Source organism: Pholis gunnellus (genome assembly GCF_910591455.1).
Source record: "Pholis gunnellus genome assembly, chromosome: 7".
NCBI classification, from domain to species: Eukaryota; Metazoa; Chordata; class Actinopteri; order Perciformes; family Pholidae; genus Pholis; species Pholis gunnellus.
Window position 1 is genome coordinate 17818350 of NC_136533.1, and position 24667 is coordinate 17843016.

Below are 24667 nucleotides of genomic sequence, written 5' to 3' on the forward strand. Positions count from 1 at the left end.
GGAGCCTTATGGGTCCTTGTGGAGCAGGTCTATAAATAGTATTCCATTGCAGCAGTGCATGCGTGCATGTGTAGTACAGTGGTGAACCCTGAGTGCAGTGCAGGCTGCATGGAAAAGAGCATGAAGCTTTAGCATTACACAACAGTAAACACAATGGGCTGCCAAACTGTATCAAGGGACACACACATGGGGAATTAATACCACTTACAGTGCAGGCCTTAGGGCGGGTCAAGATGTGGGCAGACATTGAGACAGACGGGACAAACCAATCACAGCTGGTTCTCACAGCTGCAGGGCGGAGATTTGCAGGGAGAAGGACTGTGTATGCGTGTGTGAGCATATTACGCAGTCTAGACTGAGCATGGGTGTGGAGTCCACGCATGCTTCATGTGTTTATAGTCAGTCAGTTGAGCATATAAGGAGTCCATCCCAATAGTGTATGCATAGCGTTTGTTGAATGACGTCAGCGTAGAAAATGAGTGTGTGGACGGGCGTACGTGGCTGGAAGTGTGTGCTTGCCTTGTTGCTGCAGACTGTGGGGAGGATTACACATGCACACGATGTAGCGCCAAAGGAGAGAGAAAAAGCTCCTCTCCGGTCCCAGCAGCAGTGGCGGAGCAGGACGCATCGAGTGTGCATTATTCACAAGTAAGAAATCCAGACAAGAAGTGGGAAATCTAAGATTAATTAGTGGCGCTTTACATTGTGTGGCTTGGCTAGGAGAACACTGAAATAGACCAACCTCTGTTATAATATAAGGTTTTTCAGGTCACATTAGTTTATCTATTGACAAAGGAGAAAACATAAGAGGAACCAGTCCAATGAGAGCCCAAGGGGGAATTCAAGCACCATTATGCTAGCTATAGGCAGTCAATCCGCCCTTTGCTTGACCTTCTAATAACTCTGAAACATAAAACGCAATCGTGCTAAACCTCAACTCTCAACAATTCCTGTACACGAGGCCTAACATTTGCCAAGCTAGGCTAACATTTACTCCTTCTACCACTGCCATGCTACACATGTGCTAAGCTAATATTTACCCATTGATAGGAACAACTTGTGGAAAAGACAACACTGAGGTAGCAGCACCAGGCCAGTCGATAACACACATTCCTGTGTCACACATTAACCTTGAACTATGAGAAAGACAGATAAAACAACAACAACAACAAAAGTAATCTGACCCACAGTTACCTCGTCTGGGTGAAAGCACTTGTCTTGCTGTCACATGGGGCATGCTCGTTTTTTTTAGTAATCATTACAGCAACTGCGAGGAGTGAGGGAAAACAGGGAGAGGTGTTGACATGTTGACATGTTCCAACCTGTATATTGTTAGCATGCTTGACTGATCTAACTAGCATTAATCGCTCAGGGGACATACAAGACTGAGCTGCAGGTGTAGTGGCCGACAGTAAGCTTGGATAGTTTGTATTATATTATCATAACCAAGCTAAATTCAACCGAAGACATTGTAAGAGAATCTGGCTAAGAGACAGGTTACTCAATTGATGGAGTGCTCCACACATACACAGCACACTACAGCAGCGGGGAACATGGTATCATGCTGGGGTTTGGTTGTAGCACCAAAGGTTGTAGGCCATTACTATAATAGTAGTGGTGACTTTACGATGCGAACTTTGTACATAGAGTAGTGAAAAGATCTCAATGCAGCACTACGGGAGCTACTGTTTGTAGCTGCAATCAATTCACATTTTTTTCTGAAACAGAAAACCACTTCAACAGTGGTAAAACCCACTGACACCAAGCCGAGCATCCAGGCTGTCCCACTCCTGTGTTGTACAACGTTGTTGCTCATCAGCTGAAAGAGGTCGACCTAGTAAGTTTTATTTTCCAGTTAAATTCACACTGAAAAGGCAGCTACTTTTAGTTTACACAATGTCCAGTAATCCTAAATTATACACCGACACCCAATGTGTCAACACTACAGCTATTTAAGGTAGGAAATATCATATGGAGTTCAAGTTCCCTGATTTAGCACTAATGTTGGCCCTTCACCCTGTCCCTTCTGTCATTCCCCCTAATGTATGATTTACACTCTTGTGGCTGTCTGCCTATGTATGCATTCTGCGTGGGTTGGTTTAGGCCCTTGCACACGCCAGGCATACATAGCACTGCGGTGGATTGCAAGTAGGATTTTTTTCCTTTGATGTGTGCTTCAATAGCTCCATATATGTTAACTCCAATGCTGTAAAGAAATATATGGAAGAGATGGATGGAGAGAAGGAGCTCCTGTGCCTAGAAGTAATAAAGGTACTTGTGCAGAAAACGTATCTCCTGGCCCTGATGTGAAATCAAAGTTCTGCGGGGTCCGCGGTGCCTGGAGCTTAGTCATATTGTTTCGGAGGTACACAGCGCGTCTCTGCCGCTCTCTGCTGGTTCCACAAACGATCTCTGCGGCTCTTCGGAAGCTCTGCGTGAGCTATTCCGCAGAAAGACGGTGATAAAAGGTCTGAACATTATTTCAGTCGTGACCTTATGCCAGCAGGTGACAACATATATGTTGTCGATAAATAAATGGTCTGGGTTACACATCTTCAGCTAACACACCACCGTTTGTTAGGTCACTGGCAAGCGCTATATGGGATGACATGCATATTCAGGCTTGGGGGGGGGGTGATGGAATACATGGAGAGGCGTTATTTAATTAGCATTACAAAAAAGGTAATTGTATTCCTTTACAGTTAAAGAAAAGAAAGACGTTATCAGATTACTGATATATTTAGTAAATGGGGATCATTAGCAGGACTAAAATACATTTCAAAATAAAGAACGATATAATATCATGCCGATGCAAACAGAATACAACGGATCACAACACAAGTCTCACACAAAGCTGGCAGACAGCCTGTGCATGCGGCAGCAGTTCATCAGGGGAGTCAACGCGAGTCAAAAAATGCTTTGAATTGGGGGAAATTTTGCCATTATTTTGTATGTAAAGCATAAACGGGGAACAACATCACAGTACAGTGTAAGTTATTGCAATGTGCCCTCCCAACCATGTGTATATTAATAATTTAACAACTCCTGCCCTGAATGATAGATTTTAATTTGCAACCATACTGTTGGCTGGGTGAACATCTTGACATTATGACTTTGGGTTGAGAAAAAAAAATGTGAAGGCATCCGATTAAACCGACACCGACAGCCCAAGTACACGCATGTCACCAACATGTATTCTCTGACATAGTGCACAAATGGGAACAAATATATGGAACACAAATTAAAAGACATACATTCTTAACACCTACCCCAAAATCTCAACCGAGCTTATGACAAGAGCTTTAAATGGATAAAAAAAAAAGTATAGGAAGTATAACATTCATGATCGAAGAACTAAATCCTCTATCAGAATCTCAGTATCAGTGACAGCCAAACACAAATGTTGCCTTGACAACTCCTTTGTGTGTGTGTGTGTGTGTGTGAGAGTGTGAGAGCCTTGCAATTCTGACAGCCAGCATCAAGCCAGCTGTTGCTAATATGATGGCATAGATTAAGTCCAGACACTCCTTCCATCACTCCATCTGTCCTCCTTTCAGCACCGCCAGCCTTGTTAACCCCCAATCTCCAGTGACAGCAGGACTAATGAATGGCCATATGACCCAGATATACACCAATAGGCTTTCGCCAAGTACAGTATGTGCATCGACAGTAAACACTGCAACATACTGTAGCAGAGGGAGATGCACACACAAGCAAGATATATATGTGTTCTTCTATTTGCTCGTGTGCACTGTATTTCAACCATTGCCTCTTCAGCTGATGCTGCAGGATCGCTCACAGATATTGTTTCTAGCCTCACAACATCCGACCGTTCAACCCCCTTTACTATTCACGCAAAAGAAACATCAGGTAATGTCTCATCTCCCGACATCCTGTAAAACAAACTATTTCTAAGAAACAATGAAAAAAATGCAGAAGATGATAATCATGCTCTTTCAACACAGTTATTATCTTTAACGTAAATGATACTGATAATCAAAATTATGGGTGATAAAACAAATACCATGTGCACTACAAAACTAACTGAAACAAGTACATAATAGGCAATTTGACCCTGTGTTTCCCATGATGTGCATTGATCCTCCCAGTAACACAGTGTTCATTTACTGGTTGACAACATTTTTTAAAACACCTAGGTCAGTACCAATAATTCCAAACATCTAAAAATCTGAACTAAATCAAATGAAAAAATCAAAAGCTGTAACTACAGTGTCTAAGTAAGAGGACATGAAGAAGGCAGAACTAGGTCAACTGTTTGAGTTTAAAAAGGAGGCTAATTCTATGGCACTCTGTGGGAGGATGTGTGGTTTAGTCGTTCTATTCTGAGTCTTGCGGGGGGGGGGGGGGGGGGGGGGGGGGTGCAGGTATATTTTAAGGATCTCGCATGGAAAAAATGCTTTCAAGCCAGACTTCCCATTTGATCTTACTTAAAATAGGAAACTCCCCTTGTTGTGTGGGGACTGCAGTGGTCCATTACCATGGTAAACCTTCACTACACATACACCGCTTAACCACAGTCTCCACCCTGTTATACCCAGCAGGCCCCTCCCTGATGCTGCAGTAATGTCAATAATTGCACATCATGAAGCTATTCTATGAGCATCTATTAACTTTCTCTGAAGGTCTCGCTCCTCTGATGGAGTAGTTCAGCTTGTATGTAATCCAGGCAAGTTGTCGGAGGTTATACGAGTTCTTGCCCAGCTGTGACCTGAGTGTTAGGGAGAAGGAGAGAGGCTGAGGATTTGTCATTTGGGAAGAGTGCCTCCACTGTTCTCTGTGTTTTGGGTTAGACTGGCAGGAGACACAACCTCCCTACGTACACACAGCCGGTCTCTGGGAACAGAGTCTTCTGTCAGGGAGAAGGGAAAGATCACGGTAAATATAGCCTGAAAACAAGACCCAGGATTCCCTACAAAGGGGGGTGGGGACATGAGCTTAGATTGTGGTTCAGGCAGGGTGAAAAGTAGGGGAGTAAGGATTAACCAAAGAGATATGGCTACATCAAAACACAAGCAACGGTCCAAAACAAATTCAGTGTATCAAAGGATCTCTTCAAGTACATCTCTCCCTCTGTGCTCCTCTGCCTCTAGTGTCCTTTCCCCAAGCACATACTTACTTTGAGCCCCCACTTTACCATGCACACAGCCGGAAATCTAAAATAAATAAAAAAAGAGAAATGCAGTGTGTGAAATTTCCATTGCAAACCTACGATACAGCAGAGGTACCACTAACCTCACTACTCATTTTAGACTGTAGATTTCAACGGAATAATTTTTGTACCATGAATGTCACAACACATATCTAGTCATCTTAAAGAGATAAGACAAACACCTCTAGTGAAAAGTCCAAACACTGGAACCACATTTGATCCGGTAGACAGACCACGCCAGCCGGTTTGTCTGTACGCTTGGATACAGGCCAGCGGTGGCCGAGTGAGAACTCCTAGGCAGGCCTAGCCAGGCTGAGCTGATGAACACAGCGGTGCCAAAAATGGTGCCAAGCATGGCAACTATGTTAACAGACAAAAGCATCGACATGCAGACACACAAACACACATTCACACGTATGCACGCACACATAAGCACCAGAGGACCTCAGTGACGTACTTTGAGAGGCTGCAGCCATGAATTTGATTTGCATGTGACAATTACTATGACCTTAATATACAAAAATATGATACTAGTACTGCACTATGATGGGAGAGTCGGGTGTGTATGAGTGTGCTATTTTGGACATGTGCCGGGCAACTTTCATCACTTCCAAATTCAACATTAATACTGCTTGGAGGTCTGCCCTTTGCACAGGATATTTTTAAGTGGTGTGGCCAGAGGGTCAGGGAGTACAGGGGGTCAGGGGAGGGTCAAAGAAAAGGGTTACACTACCCAAAGGGATCTTTCTTCTAGTTTTTCTTACTGCTAAGACATAAATTGTGACCCCAGTGACTTTGAGATATTTAGAAGGGTCTTTAATTGTAACCCAAGACCTTCTACCTTCCATCCTCCTGTTTTAGTGAGGTAGCACAGATCAGAGGTGGGTTGTAAAGACAGTACCGGAGATGGAGTATTGAAAATGAAGTAGCATGCTTAACTAAACAAAGTGGGCTGGGAACATCAAAGCTGATGATGTGAATCTCCTGCCGAAAATGTTACATTTACTTTGTATTCACAAGAACACCCTCAGTTTCCATCAGAGGTTGATCGACAGATTGTTGAAGGCCGATATAATAAAAGTGCAGAGAAGGAAAAATCAGATACCCCTCCCCCAAAACAATCAATTTGTTGATCAAATGACTGGTGGCAACTGTGCAGCCATCAGCCAGCACCAGAGCCCAGTTGTAACCATAGTTTGTAAAATATCCTATCTGCAACAATTAATCGGCCACACCGATCAATCCGTTTCCATTGTGTAGCTGTTTGAGGGCAAAGCATGAGAAAACCTTTCATCGTTATATAAAAATGAAAGAAGAATATACGAGTTTGACAGTATCGAGAAATTTCATATCTAGCTTCCCTACAGCTCTAAATGCCACTTCTATATTTCCACTCCCAAAGCTGATAAAGCAAATGCCCGAAAAAGCAAAGCATCAACCAATTTGATGTATCATGTGGCACCGTGAATTATATATGAGGGTATGCAAATTCAATTGTTTCTCGCGCTCTACTTCAAGTCGCTGCAGCGGTTATAAGGCCTTGTTACATCATGATGAGACCTTTTTATAGAGCTGAAAACTCAATAAGATTTGGCGGTTGCATAGAAAGAGAAATAGATACAGAAAAAAAAAAGGAGCAGAAAAGGAGTCTGAACCAGCCCAGGCTACAAGCTGGGCAAAGTGTGGTACTCAGGGGAGTGAGTGTCTCTCTTTCTGCTCGAGAGACAGGAGGTGTGAGGGAGCGGGAGGAAGATGACTGCCAGCAGAGACCTGGAGGCGGCCTGTCCTGATTGGACAGAAGGAAGGAAGGAAGGCCTTTAAGTAAGGGATAATGGATGACAAGGTGTCGGATAAATGACTTTAATCAATGATGCTGAATCAAAGAGCAGCTCAGCAGGAGGCCGAGGGTAGGAGCACATTACAGACTCCTCAGACTGTAATATACCATTTAATATCACCAGCTGCCAAAGCTGAATAAATTATGGCTCATATTTTCTGAAATAAAATTTGATTGGGGCATTTTACTCAACGCTTGCCATGAGTTCTGCAATAACATCTCTTGATTGCACAAACCTTCTGCTTCTACCTTTCCATCAACTCAGCTGGCTGTCTGCTAAAATACTGACTGCATATTTTAAAAACTGAATAAAAATTACTTTGGCTATAAAAATAAAACTGCTTTGCCAGCTAAACTGTGGAGTCAAAATCAGAAGTATTACACTTGAGAAAAATATATCAGCCTATAATGCAGATATAGAACTTTGTTATTGTAACATAGACTGTATAAAATATGGACGTAGTCTCTTTGAAGTCACACATAGGTTTCCGAAGAGCCAAATTTAAGCTCAAAGTGAAGCTACAAGCCAGAAAGAGGCGATACGCTACTCTGTGCTGCTCGCCGGCGTACATTTGCCCTGTGGTCATTTACAGTACATAGATAAAGAGTCATGGTTGAATGGGGCTGTCTGCTAAATCCTGGAATACCGGTGTTTTACAGGCATTACAGCGCCTTTCATCCTTTTGAAGACTGTTACGGGCACGGAGGTTGTCCAGCGGCAGCCAATTATGCAACGGCCGAACATTGGGCAGCAGGATGTCCAGCGTACAATTAGCATCATATTATTTTTCAGAGACAAATCTCCAAAAAGGCACAAACACCAAAAACATAGCCGCTAAGATTAAGTTCAATGACTCAAATTAGCTGAGCTGACACCTAGCAGGCAGCAAGCGGCTGGGACAGCACCCGCTATTCAGTTATTCGTTCGTTGTGTAGGCATTTGGTTTTCAATTTTGGTAATCGGATATTTGGTTGTGTTTGTTTTTTTTACTCTTGGGATTGCAAACATGCATAAAACACAACAAACAGATTCCTTAGAAAAGAATGCCTTTAATTAAACCGAATGACACCTGTTGCAGCGCTACGCTAATGTCTGGCTGAGTCCTTCCCGAACTAATATCAGCAGATATCATAATTCAGGTATCGGATAGGAACTGAAATAAAAGTGCATCGCTGTTAAACATTATACTATCTTGATCACAATGTCCATGTTTGTTTATCATCTTCCAGGTTTCATCTTCCGACAAAAGAGCACAATGCCTTTTCAGAGGCCATCTAGCAGTACACCTGTTTAATGACTTGTAACTGCATTACCTGCAACCATCTTCAGAGAACAGAGACCCTCACTAGGTGACATCCTTGAGCTGCTACCCGCCTCTGGCCTCCACTAACTATTGTTCCCAGTGAGAAGCGGTGACAGAGGGAACAAGATATCTTCATACCACTTCTCCCCAAACTTCAAGCCTCTCTCATCTGGGATAAAAGAAACTCTTACCAAAGAAAATAAAGACTTGGCTGACTGTGTGTATTAGACTGTATTAGTGCTCTCACACCTAAGATAAATGAATGAATACGGCCACAGCAAGACTTGGGTCAATCTGCTACGAGTGCGAGTTCTGCCCTTTGTCCAAGCAGTCACTTGATAGTCGTGGCACAAGCCAGCCCATGAGCTAAATTAACCCCAAAACCCGCCAGCGGGATAGAAAAGTATGTTTTCTTTAAACAATCAGCAGAATGACAACGTTTATCATAGACGGAAGCTGTAAAAACGTTCATAGTCGGCAGATTTTCATTTTTCCCAGGGCCCTGAACACATCATGTGTGAAACGCTTCCGTCAGAAAACTCAACCGAAACTAAGCTTAAAATTGTGTCCATGCCTCAAACACACCCCTCATACCTGAGGATAGAAAACTAGATATTAGGACTAGAATATGGTTTATTTTTTATATCGTTATGAAATTGCACAAGTGATGCCATGGAGGCTCTGACTGTGTCTGTCTGATGCTGTGACAGCTGAACTGTATCACTGTGCCTGATATTTAAGGTTTTGGTCAATGGATCAACACTTCCCACAGCATGTCCATTCTCTCACTTTCTTGTTTACCACCTGTCCTCTTTCTGTCCCTGCATTAATCCCACACTGACAGACACTTGGATAGAAGCTGGGAGCAACTCCCAGGCTTTTCACTGACAGAGACATGGGCTTATCCTAGCCTGAGTGGTTGTCATATTCACAGCTCATTGGAGTAGAGAGAAAGTGGGATGGATCCTGACAAATGGTAATAGTTCTCCCAAAGATGCCACTTTGCTTTGCATTTCAGGATTAAAGCTATAGTCGCTTATTCTTTGAAAGATAAGCCTTAAAATCACAGGGCTGACACATGAAGACAAACAAACATTCACACTCACTTTTGCCAGTTAACCTAAACTGCATGTCTTTGACATTTCACTTGCACTCACTTGTCTTACAGTCCTGTATCTGTTTTGTTTTGTTTTGTTTTGTTGCGCACTTTATTTTATATATTATATTTTATTGTAAATTTCAAAAACTTGCACTGTGTTGACTGTTGATTGTTTTAATGTTTTGTTTATTGTTAAATGTTACGCACCACCCGCCACGTCAAATTCCTTGTTGGTGCAAACTTCCTTGGCAATAAACGGTTCTGATTCTGATTCTGATTTGGAAAACCAAGACAGGCTCAAGGAGAACATGCAAACACCACACAGAAAGGCCCACTTACCAGTTAACTTTTTAAGGTTCAGTACAACCAAATGACATTACTTGCCAAGGTTGGAGAACTCCACCACATAGACTTCAACTGCCGCCCTAATAAGGTGGTGATCTACATTTTTACTTTTGCCATCATGATGCTGTTTCAGAAAGAACAGGAAGTCCAGATTGGTTTCCGTGTGTAACTAATACACAGGAAGAGCCTCAGATCCAACACAAAGATGAATAAAGCCACTCTCAAACCAACAGGAAGACAATAAATAAACATAAATCTTGCTCTGGCTCCCTTTGTGTTGATCTCATTAAATTACACTTTGCTTGGCTGATCAAAAGAGACTGCTGGGTACTCTAATCTTTCTGTGAACTCAGTTCTACAATAGCCAATGAAGATGTTAATTAGCATTTATAGCACTCCATTTATTCTGTTCTGCCTGACAACCAGTTTGGACTGACTTGTCCTTTAGTTTAATGATCGAAGGCAACACCCTGAATAGTGCATCATGAACCTGCTCCAGGGTAACATTAAGTAACAATGCGTAGGCCTATGAAAATGTAGAATATGTCCCACACAATAAATCTCATTGTCCCGTCCTATTCTTGTCACTGCACCTTCAATCGTCATTTTAAACTATGCTACATCAAGTAACCTGTTGATCAAAAGAATTAGAGCCTTAGGAGAGTCTAAATATAAAAGGAGAGCAGTTCTGCTATTGACAAGAACTTCTATATTTATATCCATGTTGTTATTCCTCTCCACAGCAAGTCAAAGACCAGGTAAACTGGTGTCTTTGAAATGAAATTAACATTCAGTAAGTACTATCAAGGCTGCTTGGTCATTATTATTTCAACATGTAAGACAGTGAGACAGTGAGACAAACATAAAGGTGACATTTTGGTATTTCAGTGTGCATATAGTGGTACGTCTTTCATTCAATAAACCACAGAGGATGAAAATAAGTTTACAGTTGAGTTGGTGGAGACACTGAATATGACAAAGTTTTGCTTTCTGCACTTTCTACCCGTTTAAACCAAATTGTGACCACAGTACTGTTGGTGTGGGGTAACTGAAAAATAAACTGCTGATATGATAGTTTGGAAATGTAGAGAAAATGTAAGACACCCTCCATCTGTTGACCCACATTATTTTTTTATTTCTGCGCCCAGTAAATGGACACTAGATCATGTGCACAATCCTAATCTTCATTAATGGAAGGCAGAACAGATAAGGGAATTATGTAACTCATCAGTCTGTAGACAGAAACATTAACTATAAAGTATTCATAACCATTATCTGAACATCATAGTACAACAGATCGTCTGAATGTGTGGCTTTTAAGGCAGAAAATAAAGTGAGACAACAGTAGCCTGGGTGTGGGCTGCTGGGTACAGGTTGAGTCATTTTGCCTGGTTAATGTGTAATTTTCAGTTAAATCGCACACGTCTCCATGCTGCCGACACATGCCAATATAAACAGCTCAGGCAAGGCTGAATCCAAATGCTTCCTGACTGATATGAGCGGGCGAGTGGGGGTTTTTCACGGCTGTACAGTCTTAGGGCTGGACGGAATAGCAAAGCAAACACAGCTTTAGGACACCAAAAGCATATCACAACTGTGTTTCTATCGCTGTGATTCCACCAGACCAAAAGGAACCTTCTTTAACGGTAAGAGGGATAAATTCGTCTGAGTAAGTGTAAGACGAACGCCTGGTTTCAGTCTTCTCGCCCAATGGACAGATGTGGGTGTACAACTAAACAACACGAAAGACTCTCGTACACGTATCCCTCCAGGAGAGACCAAAATACACAGTGTGCTCAGGATTGGAGGCTGAAATGAAAAATAGCAACTAGTCATTACACTTCCTCTGCCACTGTATGAAAGATCAACATGTGCTCCAGGCACACTGCCTGTTAAAGGGCTCTACGTATCTCAAGTATAATTCTGGAGCCAACTGTCCTTGTGCAACCCCAAACATTTACTCCCTTCTAAACCGAATGAATCGGACACACCCTGTAAGCTGCTGATCTCAGTTCTGTCAAACTGTTTCTCCTCTTTCAATGCTGACACAAAAAAAAGTCACAAAAAAACAGCACAAATGGAAGTTTCTGAGCACTAACTGACATTATGATCAAATAGCTGCAGAAAGCATGTACACGTAAAATGTAATAAAATCTGGCATAAACAGAAAGCACATCTACTTCTCACTTCCCTAATTCTCTCTTCTGCTTAAAAAGTGAGTTATCCCTCGTGGAAACACCGAGTAGAAATGTACTTTTGAAAGTAGAATGTTCAGAAAACCTTAACCGTAACCTTGGACTGTAACATGTGAATGGCACATGCAAACCATGTGATTAACTGAGGCTAGAAGAGATCGCCAGCCAATTCCACTAAGTGTATGCATTATTAAGTCATTAAAGAGTGGCCTTGCAGGTGAGCGCTCAGCTTACCTTTTACCTGAGCCGCGGGAGACACCGCATCCAGAAGCCTTTGTTGGAGCAGCCTGTCTCACCTTCGGAGATACAAAAAGTAAGAGTAAGGTTTCACTTTAACTCACACAGTACAAACAGACAAAAGCCCGCCTCGCTCCCGGTGTCTGTTCTTCCCATGCTCCTCCTGATCGCACCACTGTGTTAAGGAGGAGGGTGGAGCCTCACTCTCAAGGGAGCCACTAACGTCTCTCCGAGCCAAATGCACAGTGTGTTTTCCACCTGAACACACACACACACACACACACACACACACACCACTCTCTGTCGGTCACAGAGCTAGACAGTCTCCAGCTAACGTAGATGTGACGCTTAAGAACTACTCTAGCGGACTATCTTTCATCCAATCCAAAAATCATAAGTCATTCAAAATAAGAGCAAAACTGATAGCACCTTTTTCATGGAAAGAAACAGGATTCTGTTCAGTGTGTGTGTTTACTGAGTCAACAGAAACACTGGGGCAGTTACAGCTCAAACAAACACAGAGACACTTACACACTCACGGACTCAGGACTACTAGTCTTACACTAAAGAAATACACACCCTAGTAGGATGTGACTCCAGTCAGACTGAAGGAGTCTCACAGTACATTTTGAATCTATTTCTTATTTTAATCAAAATTTGGACTCACATTCTCATTGGTTGCACTTGACTTACAGTATATTGTTCATTTTTTACAGCTAAAATGCTGTTTTATTCTGGTCTTACTTTTGTTTTCTCTCGTTTGTGTTTTGGGAGGTCACAGTGACCTAAATATGCAGAAATGTTCTCCCGAGATATCACGATAATGAGACAGACTTGTGGTCACTGTGATCTTGGCCGTTGACAGTTCATCCTTGAGTCCAGGTGGACAATAACAATTAACACTGCATATTTGTATTGATTCATAATGAATAATATAGACTTCTCTTAAACCAAATCCTCCCGTTATGGGCAGCAAACACTTTGTACCAGCTCTGACACAAAAATAACGCTTTCTCTGGAACGTGGTGAAACTATACATGCAGTGATGAAGTGACATTCTGTGTGATGGATGTCCACCCATGGCATGTTTCTACCATCCGACCTGCTTTCCTCAGTGATTCCTTGACTTTAGCTTTGGTTTGCTTGTAGAGCAAGAAGAACCGAAAAGCTTCAATACATTAGCTTTTAAGTCAGGGAGTGCCGATCGGATTGTATGAATATTCGGGTGCTCAAGCTTAGCCACCCTCACCAAAACATGGCTAGTACTTAGCCTTGTCAAGCACTCAAATAAGACCCACGTGTATTACTTCTGTTGCGTTCCGGTGCAGCGGTTAATAATGGAAAGCCTGGTGTCACAGAAGTGATACAGGCGATCATACCGTTGAGAATTGAGTTTTAAATTTACGATTATCGAGTTTTCTGCATCGAGTCATAATCTTTCAGAGAGAATCGATTTTTTTAACCCACCCGTAGTGGACAATTGAAGAAATTCCCTCCAGCCGTTCCTGAGATATCACATTCAAAATTCATCTGTGAGGCATAAAAAAAAAAAAAAAAAAACCTTGGCAAGGACCTCTGCTGATGACATCCCAGTTAATGATCCAATGAGAAGCCATAAAGTAAAATGGGTTGGGCAGCAGAGACGGAATCTGTGCCTTTAAATCCTGTCACTGAGCAAAGGAGGAAGCACTTGAGTACGTCTAACCTAAATAAGAAGTGAACTGAGAGAGAATCCCTGAGCTGACAGTGCTCGAGGGGCAAAAACAAAGAGGGGGGGGACAGGGGGGGGGGGACGGACGGATGTAAGCCAAACACAGAAAGACACGGAGAAGAGGAAGTGATGATCCAAGATCAGCTAGAAGGGGCCATGCCATCTTCAAAATAACAAAAAGAGCACTTATTTCTATTTACGTATTCATTCTGTCCGACACAAAAGAAGGATTTGTACGACGTGCACAAGAACGTGTACGAAGAGTAAAAAGTGACCGAAGACACTGTGACCCAGAATGTGGCATGGTTTGGATGAAAGGACTCCAAAACTACATCGCTTTCTCACACACACACACACACACACACACACAAACACACACACACACACACACTCCTGGCTGTCCTACATTTTCTCATTCAGACCAGAAGTCTCTTCTTGGGACGAATTCACAGCGCAATAAAACAAACCGCATGCCATGTAGACGTGCAAGAATATTTGGGGTGAGGTTGCATTCCCCACATGACCTGTATTCCTTTCTACCGTCACAATGCTGTCAAACAACATACCAATTGCTCACCAAAAAAACAACAACAAAAACATGGATTTCCCTTGATGCATTACTCTGAAAATAGATTTTTGTGACGCCCAGAGCCTGCAGGAACCGCTCTGCCCTGTGACAGCTGATATACAACACGATCACCTCCTGCAGAGGCTTGTAGTCTTTTACATTCAAATTGTACTCATATAGCTTCATGTAACGGGGAACAATGAACAATTAGCCACACCAGCCCTCGAAGCGAAAACTACATGGTTATAGATGGGTTTAACTCTGCCACATGCATATTGTATAACCAGCGCCGTTCATGCCGCTTTGCAAGCATGCAACCAAGTAACATTCATATCTGAACACTGAGAGCTGGCCAACTTTCCCAGCAGAGAGCTAAGACTGACTCATAGGAGGGCACCAGGCCAGATCCTGCCCACTGATTTATAGCTGTGTCTCTGGCTCGATTAAGGGAAACAATAGGGAAGGGTGAGGATATTACCATGATGCGAGACGTATATGCTCCAACCGGGAGTATAGTAGTGGCTTTACACTGAGGCAAAACTGATAAGTGATAACAACTGGCTGGCATTCTGACACGTGGTTTCATTGATCTATTCAACATAACCCCAAACCTGAATGTGATACACAGTCCTTGCACTTTCACATCTGTCCTTCTACAGTGTTTGATTAGTGTTCACTTCCTTTGGCGAGCTCATTTAAAAATATATATTTTTATTAAGTTAGTTATTTGACATATAAATTATAATTTAATTTAGTTGTAAATAGTGTTTCTATATATTGTGGGCAGTTCACAAATAATCTCAAAAGACAATCAAACACAGAGTGCAACGGAAAACGTATTATTTTGTTCACATCCAAAACCTGTAAAAAGTCCAACATCTGATTACAACCACCTTCACTTCCTTCTCTATCCACGGGTTATTTATCTTTATGTAATCTGAAGCAAGTGGCTCTGCAGTGAAGGTAGATTCAAAGCAAAATATGAAGTAAAATGGCTAGATCGGGTATTGTTGGCAATAGTGTCTATTCAATTCAATTCTGTTTGTATACTATATACATCATCTAACGTTTACATTTTGACCAATTTGTTGCTGGATTAAAAACGTTTTACACTTGAATTGTGTTTATTTTTTACCAAGTTACTGGTGTGAAATGTATTATTTTAACAATTAATAACGAAAGCTGTACATTTGTAAATCTGTACTAAGAAAAAAGTTGTAATGCAAAGTAAACAAACAGTAGAGGAGTGCCTTTTACATTTAACTGGATGAGTCCTCCCTGCAGCTTAAGATACACTCGCTTCTAGTAAATGTAAAACGGATTTGGAAATATTTATATGTTTATCAGTGATCACGCACTGCTCTACACTACTTACATAGAAGACTTTTAAAGTATTGTCTGAGCCTTAAAGCACAACTATTAAAATCAATCTTGTTGTAAACATAAGCAATAAGTGACATTAGTGTTGTACTTGATGCAGAGCCCAACATTCTGTATAATAATTACCAAACTATTAACCTTGAATAGCAGTTCATCTTCATAAGTGAACTGTGGCTGTGGGCGGCCAAGTGTTTGAATCAGGCTGCGATCGGCAGGTTGTTCATTGAATGATTCTGAGCTGAAGCAGAACAGAAAAGCAGCCTGGTGAGAGTTATAGTCTGCAAGGAGACAACAGAGTTAGGAGACATAGGTATGATGTGGTTCTACTGAACCCCACAGAAGTACCAAATACATTCTATTTTAACAACAATATCATTAAATTAAGCTTCCAGCCCCTGATAAAGACACCAAAGCCTGGTAGTGTCTGACCAGAGTTCAACCTAGGACGCCAGAAAAGCTGTGGACCAAATCAGATCCACCAATAATCCGCTTCATGGTGTGGTGCTTCCCACTGCTTTACATTTTACATATGGTGAGCACTGGATTACATGTCATATATCAGGGCTTGAAATACCACGTACACATGCACGGTTCATTTTGAGCTGTGCACGTAATTGTCGGCTCTACATGCTCCGGTGCACAAAAGTTCAAGGCTGCCAACCTTCACGCATTGAACATGAGATTCACGCAATTGACACTTTACACACACACACACACACAAACACGTCCATGTTCTCACGCAGTGAAAAACTCATTTGTAACTGATAATGTTGTGCCGCTAACAGTGCACAGGCGGACAAGACGGAAAGTATTTCACTGAATGCTTTTCTATATATATTAAATATAATATTAAAGGGAAAGTTCAAGCTCAATTTACATTAACAGTCTAAGATTCAGAATTTCTTCATATTTCAAATACATGTTACATGCACCAGTGCACACTGAAAAAAAAAAAAAAAACTGTATTTCAAGCCCTCTATGTTGGCCATAGACCAACAAATACGTAGCATACAGGTATTCTTCTGTACATTTGAGGACATTCCTTATATGTGTAGGACTGGTTAAAAGTAGGAAGTAAAAAAATAAATAAAAAAGAGAGACACCATCATTTATAATGATTACAAAAAGGCCCGTGGAGCCACTATTGAACCAAAGCCATTAAGCTTGATTTCAAGGTGACACTGATCAACCACTAAAAGAAAGTTAAATACCAAAAACAGCAACAGACTGTAAGCAGTGCTGCATGAACAAAAACATAATCTGGCATTAAAGGACTTCTGTTTATCCAGGACGTGTTTATCTGAGCACAAAAGAGAGGAAGCGGGTTTGAAATGCACAAAGCAAGGAGTCACAAACACTGGAGGACGGGGCGCACGGTGAAATAAATGCTGCAGCAACCATTTAAGAAGTGTCCCTGAACATTTTTGATTTGTTTCCTGTGTGACACTTGGTCACTGTTGGAATATAATTGTGGGTAAAAGTCAAAGTTAAAACCCCTTCACATACAGGGGGGGTGAGTGTCAGAGGATGGTCCCATGTCATGGAAACCCTCCATGCTCTGAAACCTGAGGTCTTTCTTTAAAGGGTTGAGGTGTTTCTTGCTTTCTTGGCAAAGGCAGCAACGACTAAGTGTCACAAGTATCGCTTAACACATGTCACTTTCTCCTCTCACCTGACTACTCCATTAGGAAAACACGCTACACAGCCTCAGGAATACAATGCTGACACTTGGGTCTTCATTTTCTGAGGCAAAAGTTGTGACCCTACATTGATGGCTACAGATTTGTCCGCAAAGAGCACCATAATGACCATCCAAAGAGGGCTTTTACAGGCTGACATTAAGCCCATGACGTAATCAAGCCTCTCAGCAGCAACTCTTTCATAATAAAACACTCAATGTAATAAAAGTATCTCGAAAACCTAAAACATCCCAGCTGTCAACTCAACACAGACACTGCGGCTTATCCCCTGGAACTGCAGATTATCAGCACTTGACACAGGGCGTCCACAGTGTCCATCATTCTCAAGGACCCGGACGAGGTCCCTGTGCAAGGCCAGCCGCTCAGAACAAAACAAATGTAGATTGTGACAAGGACATATGTGTGCCTTTGCCTACTTGTAAAGTAAGTAATTAGCAAAATCTCCACATTATAAAAGAGCCCTCAGTCTGAATACTCTCATAAGATCTATTAACACAACAATGTAGCTATTCCATGGACACAAAACATGCAAGCGTGTACCATGAACAAACATCATTAATAAGGTGCAAGATCCAAGACTGACAGCGTTTCAATTGCCTCTCAGCATGTCAACTTAATGCAGCGTGTGAATCTTTTGGGTTCAGAGTAAAGCTGGCAGCATTTACACAAGCTGTAGCTCCATACGTTAAGCTGGCGATGAGTGAGAGGTGGATATCGATTGCAGAGGCGCTAGCTACCGTGAGACAACAATCCAACCGCCACCGCCTGTGTAAAAAGGAGAGCCGTGGATCTACGGCGTTAAACCGTCTATATAAATACACTCACCAGCTACCCAGCAGCCTAGACACATGTCAAGGGGTCAGGAGGTTAGTCACAAACCCTAAGTGTGTGTGTGTGTTGGATATGGTAAGCAAGAGACAAAGAATGAGGAACTGTGAGGTACAGAATTTGTTTCTCTTTTTGCGTCAGAGTCATAAATATGGTTTCAGATGTCTTAAACGGTAACTGTTTATCTTTGTCACACTTTTGTAATAAGAACAAGGAAAGCTGCTTCCCCAGATTAATCTGGTACTAACACAAACGACTACTGTCCACAGACACCGCAGGGTGTTACAATGCTGGTGTCATAAGAAAAGCGAATATGTCCTATTATGTAATGTCACTTTTACAGTGTGATATCTACAAATAATGCCTCAAATGTTGGCTCCGCTGTGTAGTATACACTAGTTGATGCTGTAGTATACTCTCGTTGAATTTAGTGATGCAGTTACATCATAACCACGAACATGTCAGCACTGTTGTATTGTGTTTACACAGATGAGGTTTCATTCTGTGGGAAAGGGACCTGTTCTTAGACCTAAAGGCCAAATTACAGCTGTTAAGTAACTTTGGACAGAAACACTGCAGGAGGAGAAGGGAATCTTGGCACACTAGAGGATGCTAAAAGTGCCTTTGCTCTCTGGAGGCAGGGAGACAGATTCAATACGGAGCAGTATTAACCTAGTTTCCCCCAGTAGGCGTCGGGGAAAGCATTTATATCTCTGGGGAACTGGAAGTGCATTAAGCCATTTATCAAAGTCTGGAGTAGAACACTTCCATTGTTAACAGCAGTCACATTCAAACTACTAGTTTATAGGCCTCAGTAACTCTGGGAAAATTACTCGGAAGAATATTTACACTTGTCACATGCCGACAATCAAGTTTCTGCTTTTTAATAGTGTGAGGTGACACTATCTTTGACAATATTACCTGCTTAGGTACATTATTTCCTTATTTTTCACTTTGAAATTCGGAGAAAAAAAAGCTTCACTTATCACCGTTTGAGATTAAATATTATCAGTGGCCATGGCAGTGTTCATAGACACAGAGCACAAGGTTGAATATTGCAGAAGCAGGAGAATTTACATGATTAGATGGTGACAACAACTCAGAACTGTCAGCTTTGAATACATTTTGTCAGTGAAACAAACATCTGAATCATTAAGAGGAACAAAAGAACATCATTACAGTTCTGACACAACATCTGAGCTAAGAAGAAAGCAGTGCTTCTCCAACCTGTTGAATGAACAGGAAGTCCAGTAAAGTAAGAGTCAACCTGGTTTAAGGGGTGTAACATGAAATAATAAAACATAACGTTCCAGACTGATTCGGGCCGTTTGGGTTCCATTTGTCACATGTCCGAATTTCCCGTCTCTCTATACTGGCATACGTTCAAATAAAATTTAAAAAAAAGAAAGAACGATATAATCATTCTGATAATTATAGTCATTTAAACCAATGAACAGTCGTGGCACAGCTAAACTGTGATTCAAAAGAAAGATTTGGAAGTAAATTCCCCAATGGTTGGGCTTCTATGTAGGTCTTCTTCCAGTGGATATTAGAGACTAGAGTGGAGATGATGGGGGGGGGGGGGGGGGGGGGGGGGGGGGGGGGGGGGGACATGTGGCAAAGGTCCCCAGCTGGACACAAACCAGAGACACTACAGTTAGCGTCTTAAACCACAAGCCAGCGGGTTGCTTCTCCTATTGAGTATTTCTCAGAGCACAGCATGGTAGTTGGGACATCTGTTGCTGTGTCTTCCTGCTAGAAAAAGCAACGATTTAAAAAAAAAAACTAAAAAGAAAACAGCACTAACCACCCACAGTAACAGCTCAAACAGCTCTTCACGTCCTCACCGCCCTTATCCTCTCTCCCAATTTGTCATTCACGGCAGAGCAAAGCCACAGCTCTAGTTGATAGGCTTAGGGACCAACACCATTAAATTTCGCCACCTGATTAGCGGAAGGTAGACCGTCACATGGTCCCCCCCCCCCCCCCACCCCCCAATCATCATAAAATCTAGCCTGTGTTGGAAAAGCTCAGTAAAAATGTAATAGACATTGATTTGTTTGGTTATGGAGGATTAAGGCTCAATCTAATGAAGGGCATGGAGTATTTAAAGCAACACAGACTTGATTAAAACCAGGTATGCGAATAGGAGCAGACTGTCGGTATTGATCTCATGACCTACTTCTATTCCAGTCACCTTCAAATGCCTCATGTGTTTCCATCCCCGCTGTTGACACCACTTGCAGTCTGGCATATTACGCTCATTCAATATGAGATCAATCTTTGTCCAGTGCCAGTCTGACAGAGAGTGCTAACGCTGTATATCAGGCCTTCGTTGCTCCGTATGACCCACTCTGAAAAATGGAGTCAGTTGAAAGTACAGGCAGATCGCAGAAACACTGAGACAACAAAGCAACGACTTGACAGAGCTTTGACAAAAAGAGAGAGTGGGGAACAAGCGGACGACTGTTAAACTGTCTTTTCTCATTCAGCTGCAATTTTCCCAAACATCACCCGACATTTCACTTCCAGCACTCCGGTAATAATTTCCTCTTGTGCTTGGATAGCCTTCCTGTGAGCTGTTATTATTATTTTTCTGGTATTTTGAGTGACACATTCCAGTAACCTTTAAAACTATTAACTAAAGTGCACTTCTGTGCTATTCTCATCTTCAGCAAAGCCCGACTCCACATAACACCACACGATTAAAGATGATGAGGTCTTCTATCTTTATCGGCACTGGGAACAGACAGAGATGGATGAGGCCAAGTGGCATTGTTAAATCTCCACATTTAGTCATTATCTCGTCAAGGTATCGAATACTACAAGTACAGTCTGACCCATGCTGGACGTATGGCCGACACCAATGATAGTGTTTGTGAGTTCAAAAAATCTGATAACGATGAAGAAGTTGATGTGTTCTTTTCATAAACACATAAAATGAACAAACATGTTTGATAAGGATCCCTTAAATAAGCTTCTTTTTTTACATTTTGAAGTTTAAAAATTAATTCCTCAGTACTGTCTGGTAGGCAAGCTATGTAATGGACACGTTTTCCTCAAATTTCCTTAAACATTTACAGGTATTTCTGTAGTGTAATTTCTTGTTAATTATCTAGTGACATATATATATGCTGGTACCAATATGTCTGCAATAAGACAATATTGCCCAGTTTATAAGTCTAGTTCGAATCACAACACCTCATTTCTAGTAAGTCATATCATTAACATTAAGGCTGTTTTTGCTTAGTTTTGTACAATCTATCGCACACAAATACATCAATATTACCTAGTGCTCTAGATGTTAATTGAGAAAGGTCTCTGCAGATGTTGACATATCATGATGTGCTGGTACAGCTTTGGCATTACACCGGAAACTGGAGTTTAACCAGGATGTCTCTGCCTGAATATATTCCGGTATTTGACATTTAAATGTCTACCAGCCTCACAACGCTTTAGAGTCATGTGCACGCTGCATTATGTCGCTACACACTGCATGCTACACGTCGCGCCCTGCATGATATTTCGACGATGTACCGGTACTACTAGTAATATGGTTCCTTTAAGTAAGGCTAGCATTGAATACTATGAGTATTCCTGTTGTTATATGGGTCCAGTTTACCAATTCCGTTACACTTGAAGCGGGTGATGGCAGGATAGTGAAACCAATGAATATTAGGGAGACCCACGGGTGGGTGGCGCTCCTTGACACGAGCACCCGATACATCGGCTACGTTTCACGGTTGCCATTCAAACAAGTGACAGCCGAGATGCAGCCGCATGGGGTCCGGTGTGCTAACGTGGTGATGAGGGTCTACTTTACGTGGTGATGAGGGTTTACTTTACGCAGCTAGCTTGTAAGATGTGCCGCTACCCGACCACACGGCACGCCGCACAGACGCAGATAACGTTACTATCGCCACTGACCTAATTACTCCAAATATTGCGACGTTGTGACACTCAAATTATCGTTAAATCTTCATACATGTACCAGTTAATGCTATCCGAGCTCCGCTAGCTAGCGTACGTTAGCACATCCAACGTACGTTAGTTGAAGAAACACAAGCCCCGTCCGCTAAAAATAGCGAGTTCAGTGTCTCTCGACGCGTCGGCGTCATGTAGTAAGAGAGCCGTTAAATGTAACGTTAAACTCACGGTGTGGACCAGAGCGTCGCTCATACAGTTGTGTCCGAGCCTCCTTCTCTGTCCAGCGTCATAGCACGGGACCGTGTGAGATGGCTGGATCGAGGGGGACGGCTGTGGTCGGCTGGAGGAGAAGTTTCAACATGGAGAGTGTGGAGCGGACTGGATCCTGCTGCTGCGGTTCATCTGGCTGCTGCTGCTGCTCCACAAGGGAGCCATGGCGACACCTGTGGCGGCAGCAGCGTACGACACCTGCTGCGTGTTTCTGTGTAGACGTTAACCATGGAGATGAAGCACGTTATCATACATTTATTATCACATAGGAAGTATTTAAGCTCAATTGTTTGTGATTTTGTAGAGTATTTACAACTTGTCAAGATCATAATTGTACATGTTAAACCCTCAAACTGGACAGAAACATCTTGAATCAAGAATTGTATTTCACAGTGGTGCACAAAGTATAAAGATTTGTATCTACATTAAATGTAACACTACACAATGTGAAAGTACTCCCATTAGAAGTAAAAGTCATGCATACTGTTACAGCCTGACGCAAAGGCTGCAACACAAATGGTAGACCAGATAAGTAATAATGTGCATTTATTTTCAAAGTAACCCAAAAGAACACAACAAACATGGAAAGTCAGTAATGTAGCCTGCGTGTAAAAACAAAAGACTGACGAAATCAAAACCAAAAAGCAGCCATGCCAGCCAAGAAAGAAGGAGAACTCCATTTATAGTGGTCAGCTTTTGACCCAAGTGTTGGGCAGCACAATGGCCCCTGTGAGTGTTTCTTATCTGATTGGATTATTATTACTGTGGCATTAACATATGGGTTACACTTTACTGTTGCAGATAAGAAGGTCGATGCAAGAACCCTGAATTACTCATTTTTGGCAGTTTTTTATGTTTTAAAAGACAGCAAACAAAAAAAAAGAAATATCATCTCAATCATGGTGGATTTACTGGCACATGCGCTTTTGAACACATCATTAAATTTGGATCACCCAGTTATTTTTTGTCCTATTTTGATTTTCTATTCGCTGGTTGGATTTCTGACATAACAGCTCCGTCTCTCTGTATTCCTTTAATGTGCAACGCACAGCATAGCAAGAAAAAGGCATTCAAATGCCACATCTATTTTTAGATCCAATTTATGGGTCTGAGAGACATGAAATAAGGATGACGAGTGAGAAAAATGTTTACAGCTCAGCTTACTGAGCCAACACGCTGATCAAATCTTATAGTACCGCCATGCCAGGAGGGCCCTGTGTGAAAAGGATTGCCCTGAAAAAAACCTCCATATTGCACCATAACCCCCCCCCTACCCACCGAGTGTAGGCCTGATGTAAACTGTAAAATTAGAACATTTTGAAGTCTCTGTGTATAAGGCTTTTACTTCATGTAGTAAGAAACAGAAATGCATTACTTATTCATCCTTTGAGGGTGCACTTAGCTACCTACAACCTCAAAGTTGCTCTGAATAATGCAGAGGTGTACCAGCTCAGTCCTCCTCTGCAGAATGCAGCAAATTCTATTATTTGCTTCTTTTCATCTTTCCATTTGACTGAAATAATTCAGAAACTATATTTCCCAACGAAGGTATCAGCCGTGCAGTGTCTTGTGTAGCTGTCACACAGATTGTGCAAGGATTAGTTTTTAATGATTGTATCTTGTAAAGTGATACACAGCACAGAGAATACAATATGCTGTGTGACATCAGCATCAGATTGGACTACATGTAAAAGCAGCGTTATGAAATGATTTTATCGAGAGTTAAACAAATAAATATATTTCTTATATTTCTTTGAAACAAACATATTATTTGCTTAATGTATGGGTTAAGGTGTATTGGTCCTGTTAAGTTTAACATATTGAACTCTTCCACAACTAATGTTAGCTAAAGTACGAAATGGCTGTAAAATGTAACGGTACCAGCTGATTACAATTATGGGTAATTAGCTGCTGAACACCAGACACATATTTGACACTGAGGGATTCATTTGAGCCGAGCTCAAATGTAACACCTAAAAGTACAGGAAATTCATAAAATTCATATGAATAATATATAATATTTATATCTATCAAACATCTCAATACCAACACCCTCAAGGTGTCACTAAATGAACACATAACTTAAAACCTTTAAG

The 24667-nt window shown here is 41.8% G+C and overlaps 1 protein-coding gene across 1 annotated transcript in view; it reads right to left on the reverse strand.

Annotated features, from left to right (window-relative positions):
* osbpl5 (oxysterol binding protein-like 5) overlaps window positions 1–22664 on the reverse strand; it is a 41349-nt gene extending 18685 nt beyond the window's left edge. Inside the window, exons 1-2 of the mRNA XM_079162450.1 lie at window positions 22530–22664; window positions 12192–12246 (exon numbers count right to left, since the gene is read on the reverse strand). Of these exons, the coding sequence (XP_079018576.1) occupies window positions 12192–12246; window positions 22530–22553 (79 nt within the window). The 5' untranslated portion in view covers window positions 22554–22664. The remainder of the gene's footprint in view (window positions 1–12191; window positions 12247–22529) is intronic.
* Between the last annotated feature and the right edge of the window lie 2003 nt (window positions 22665–24667).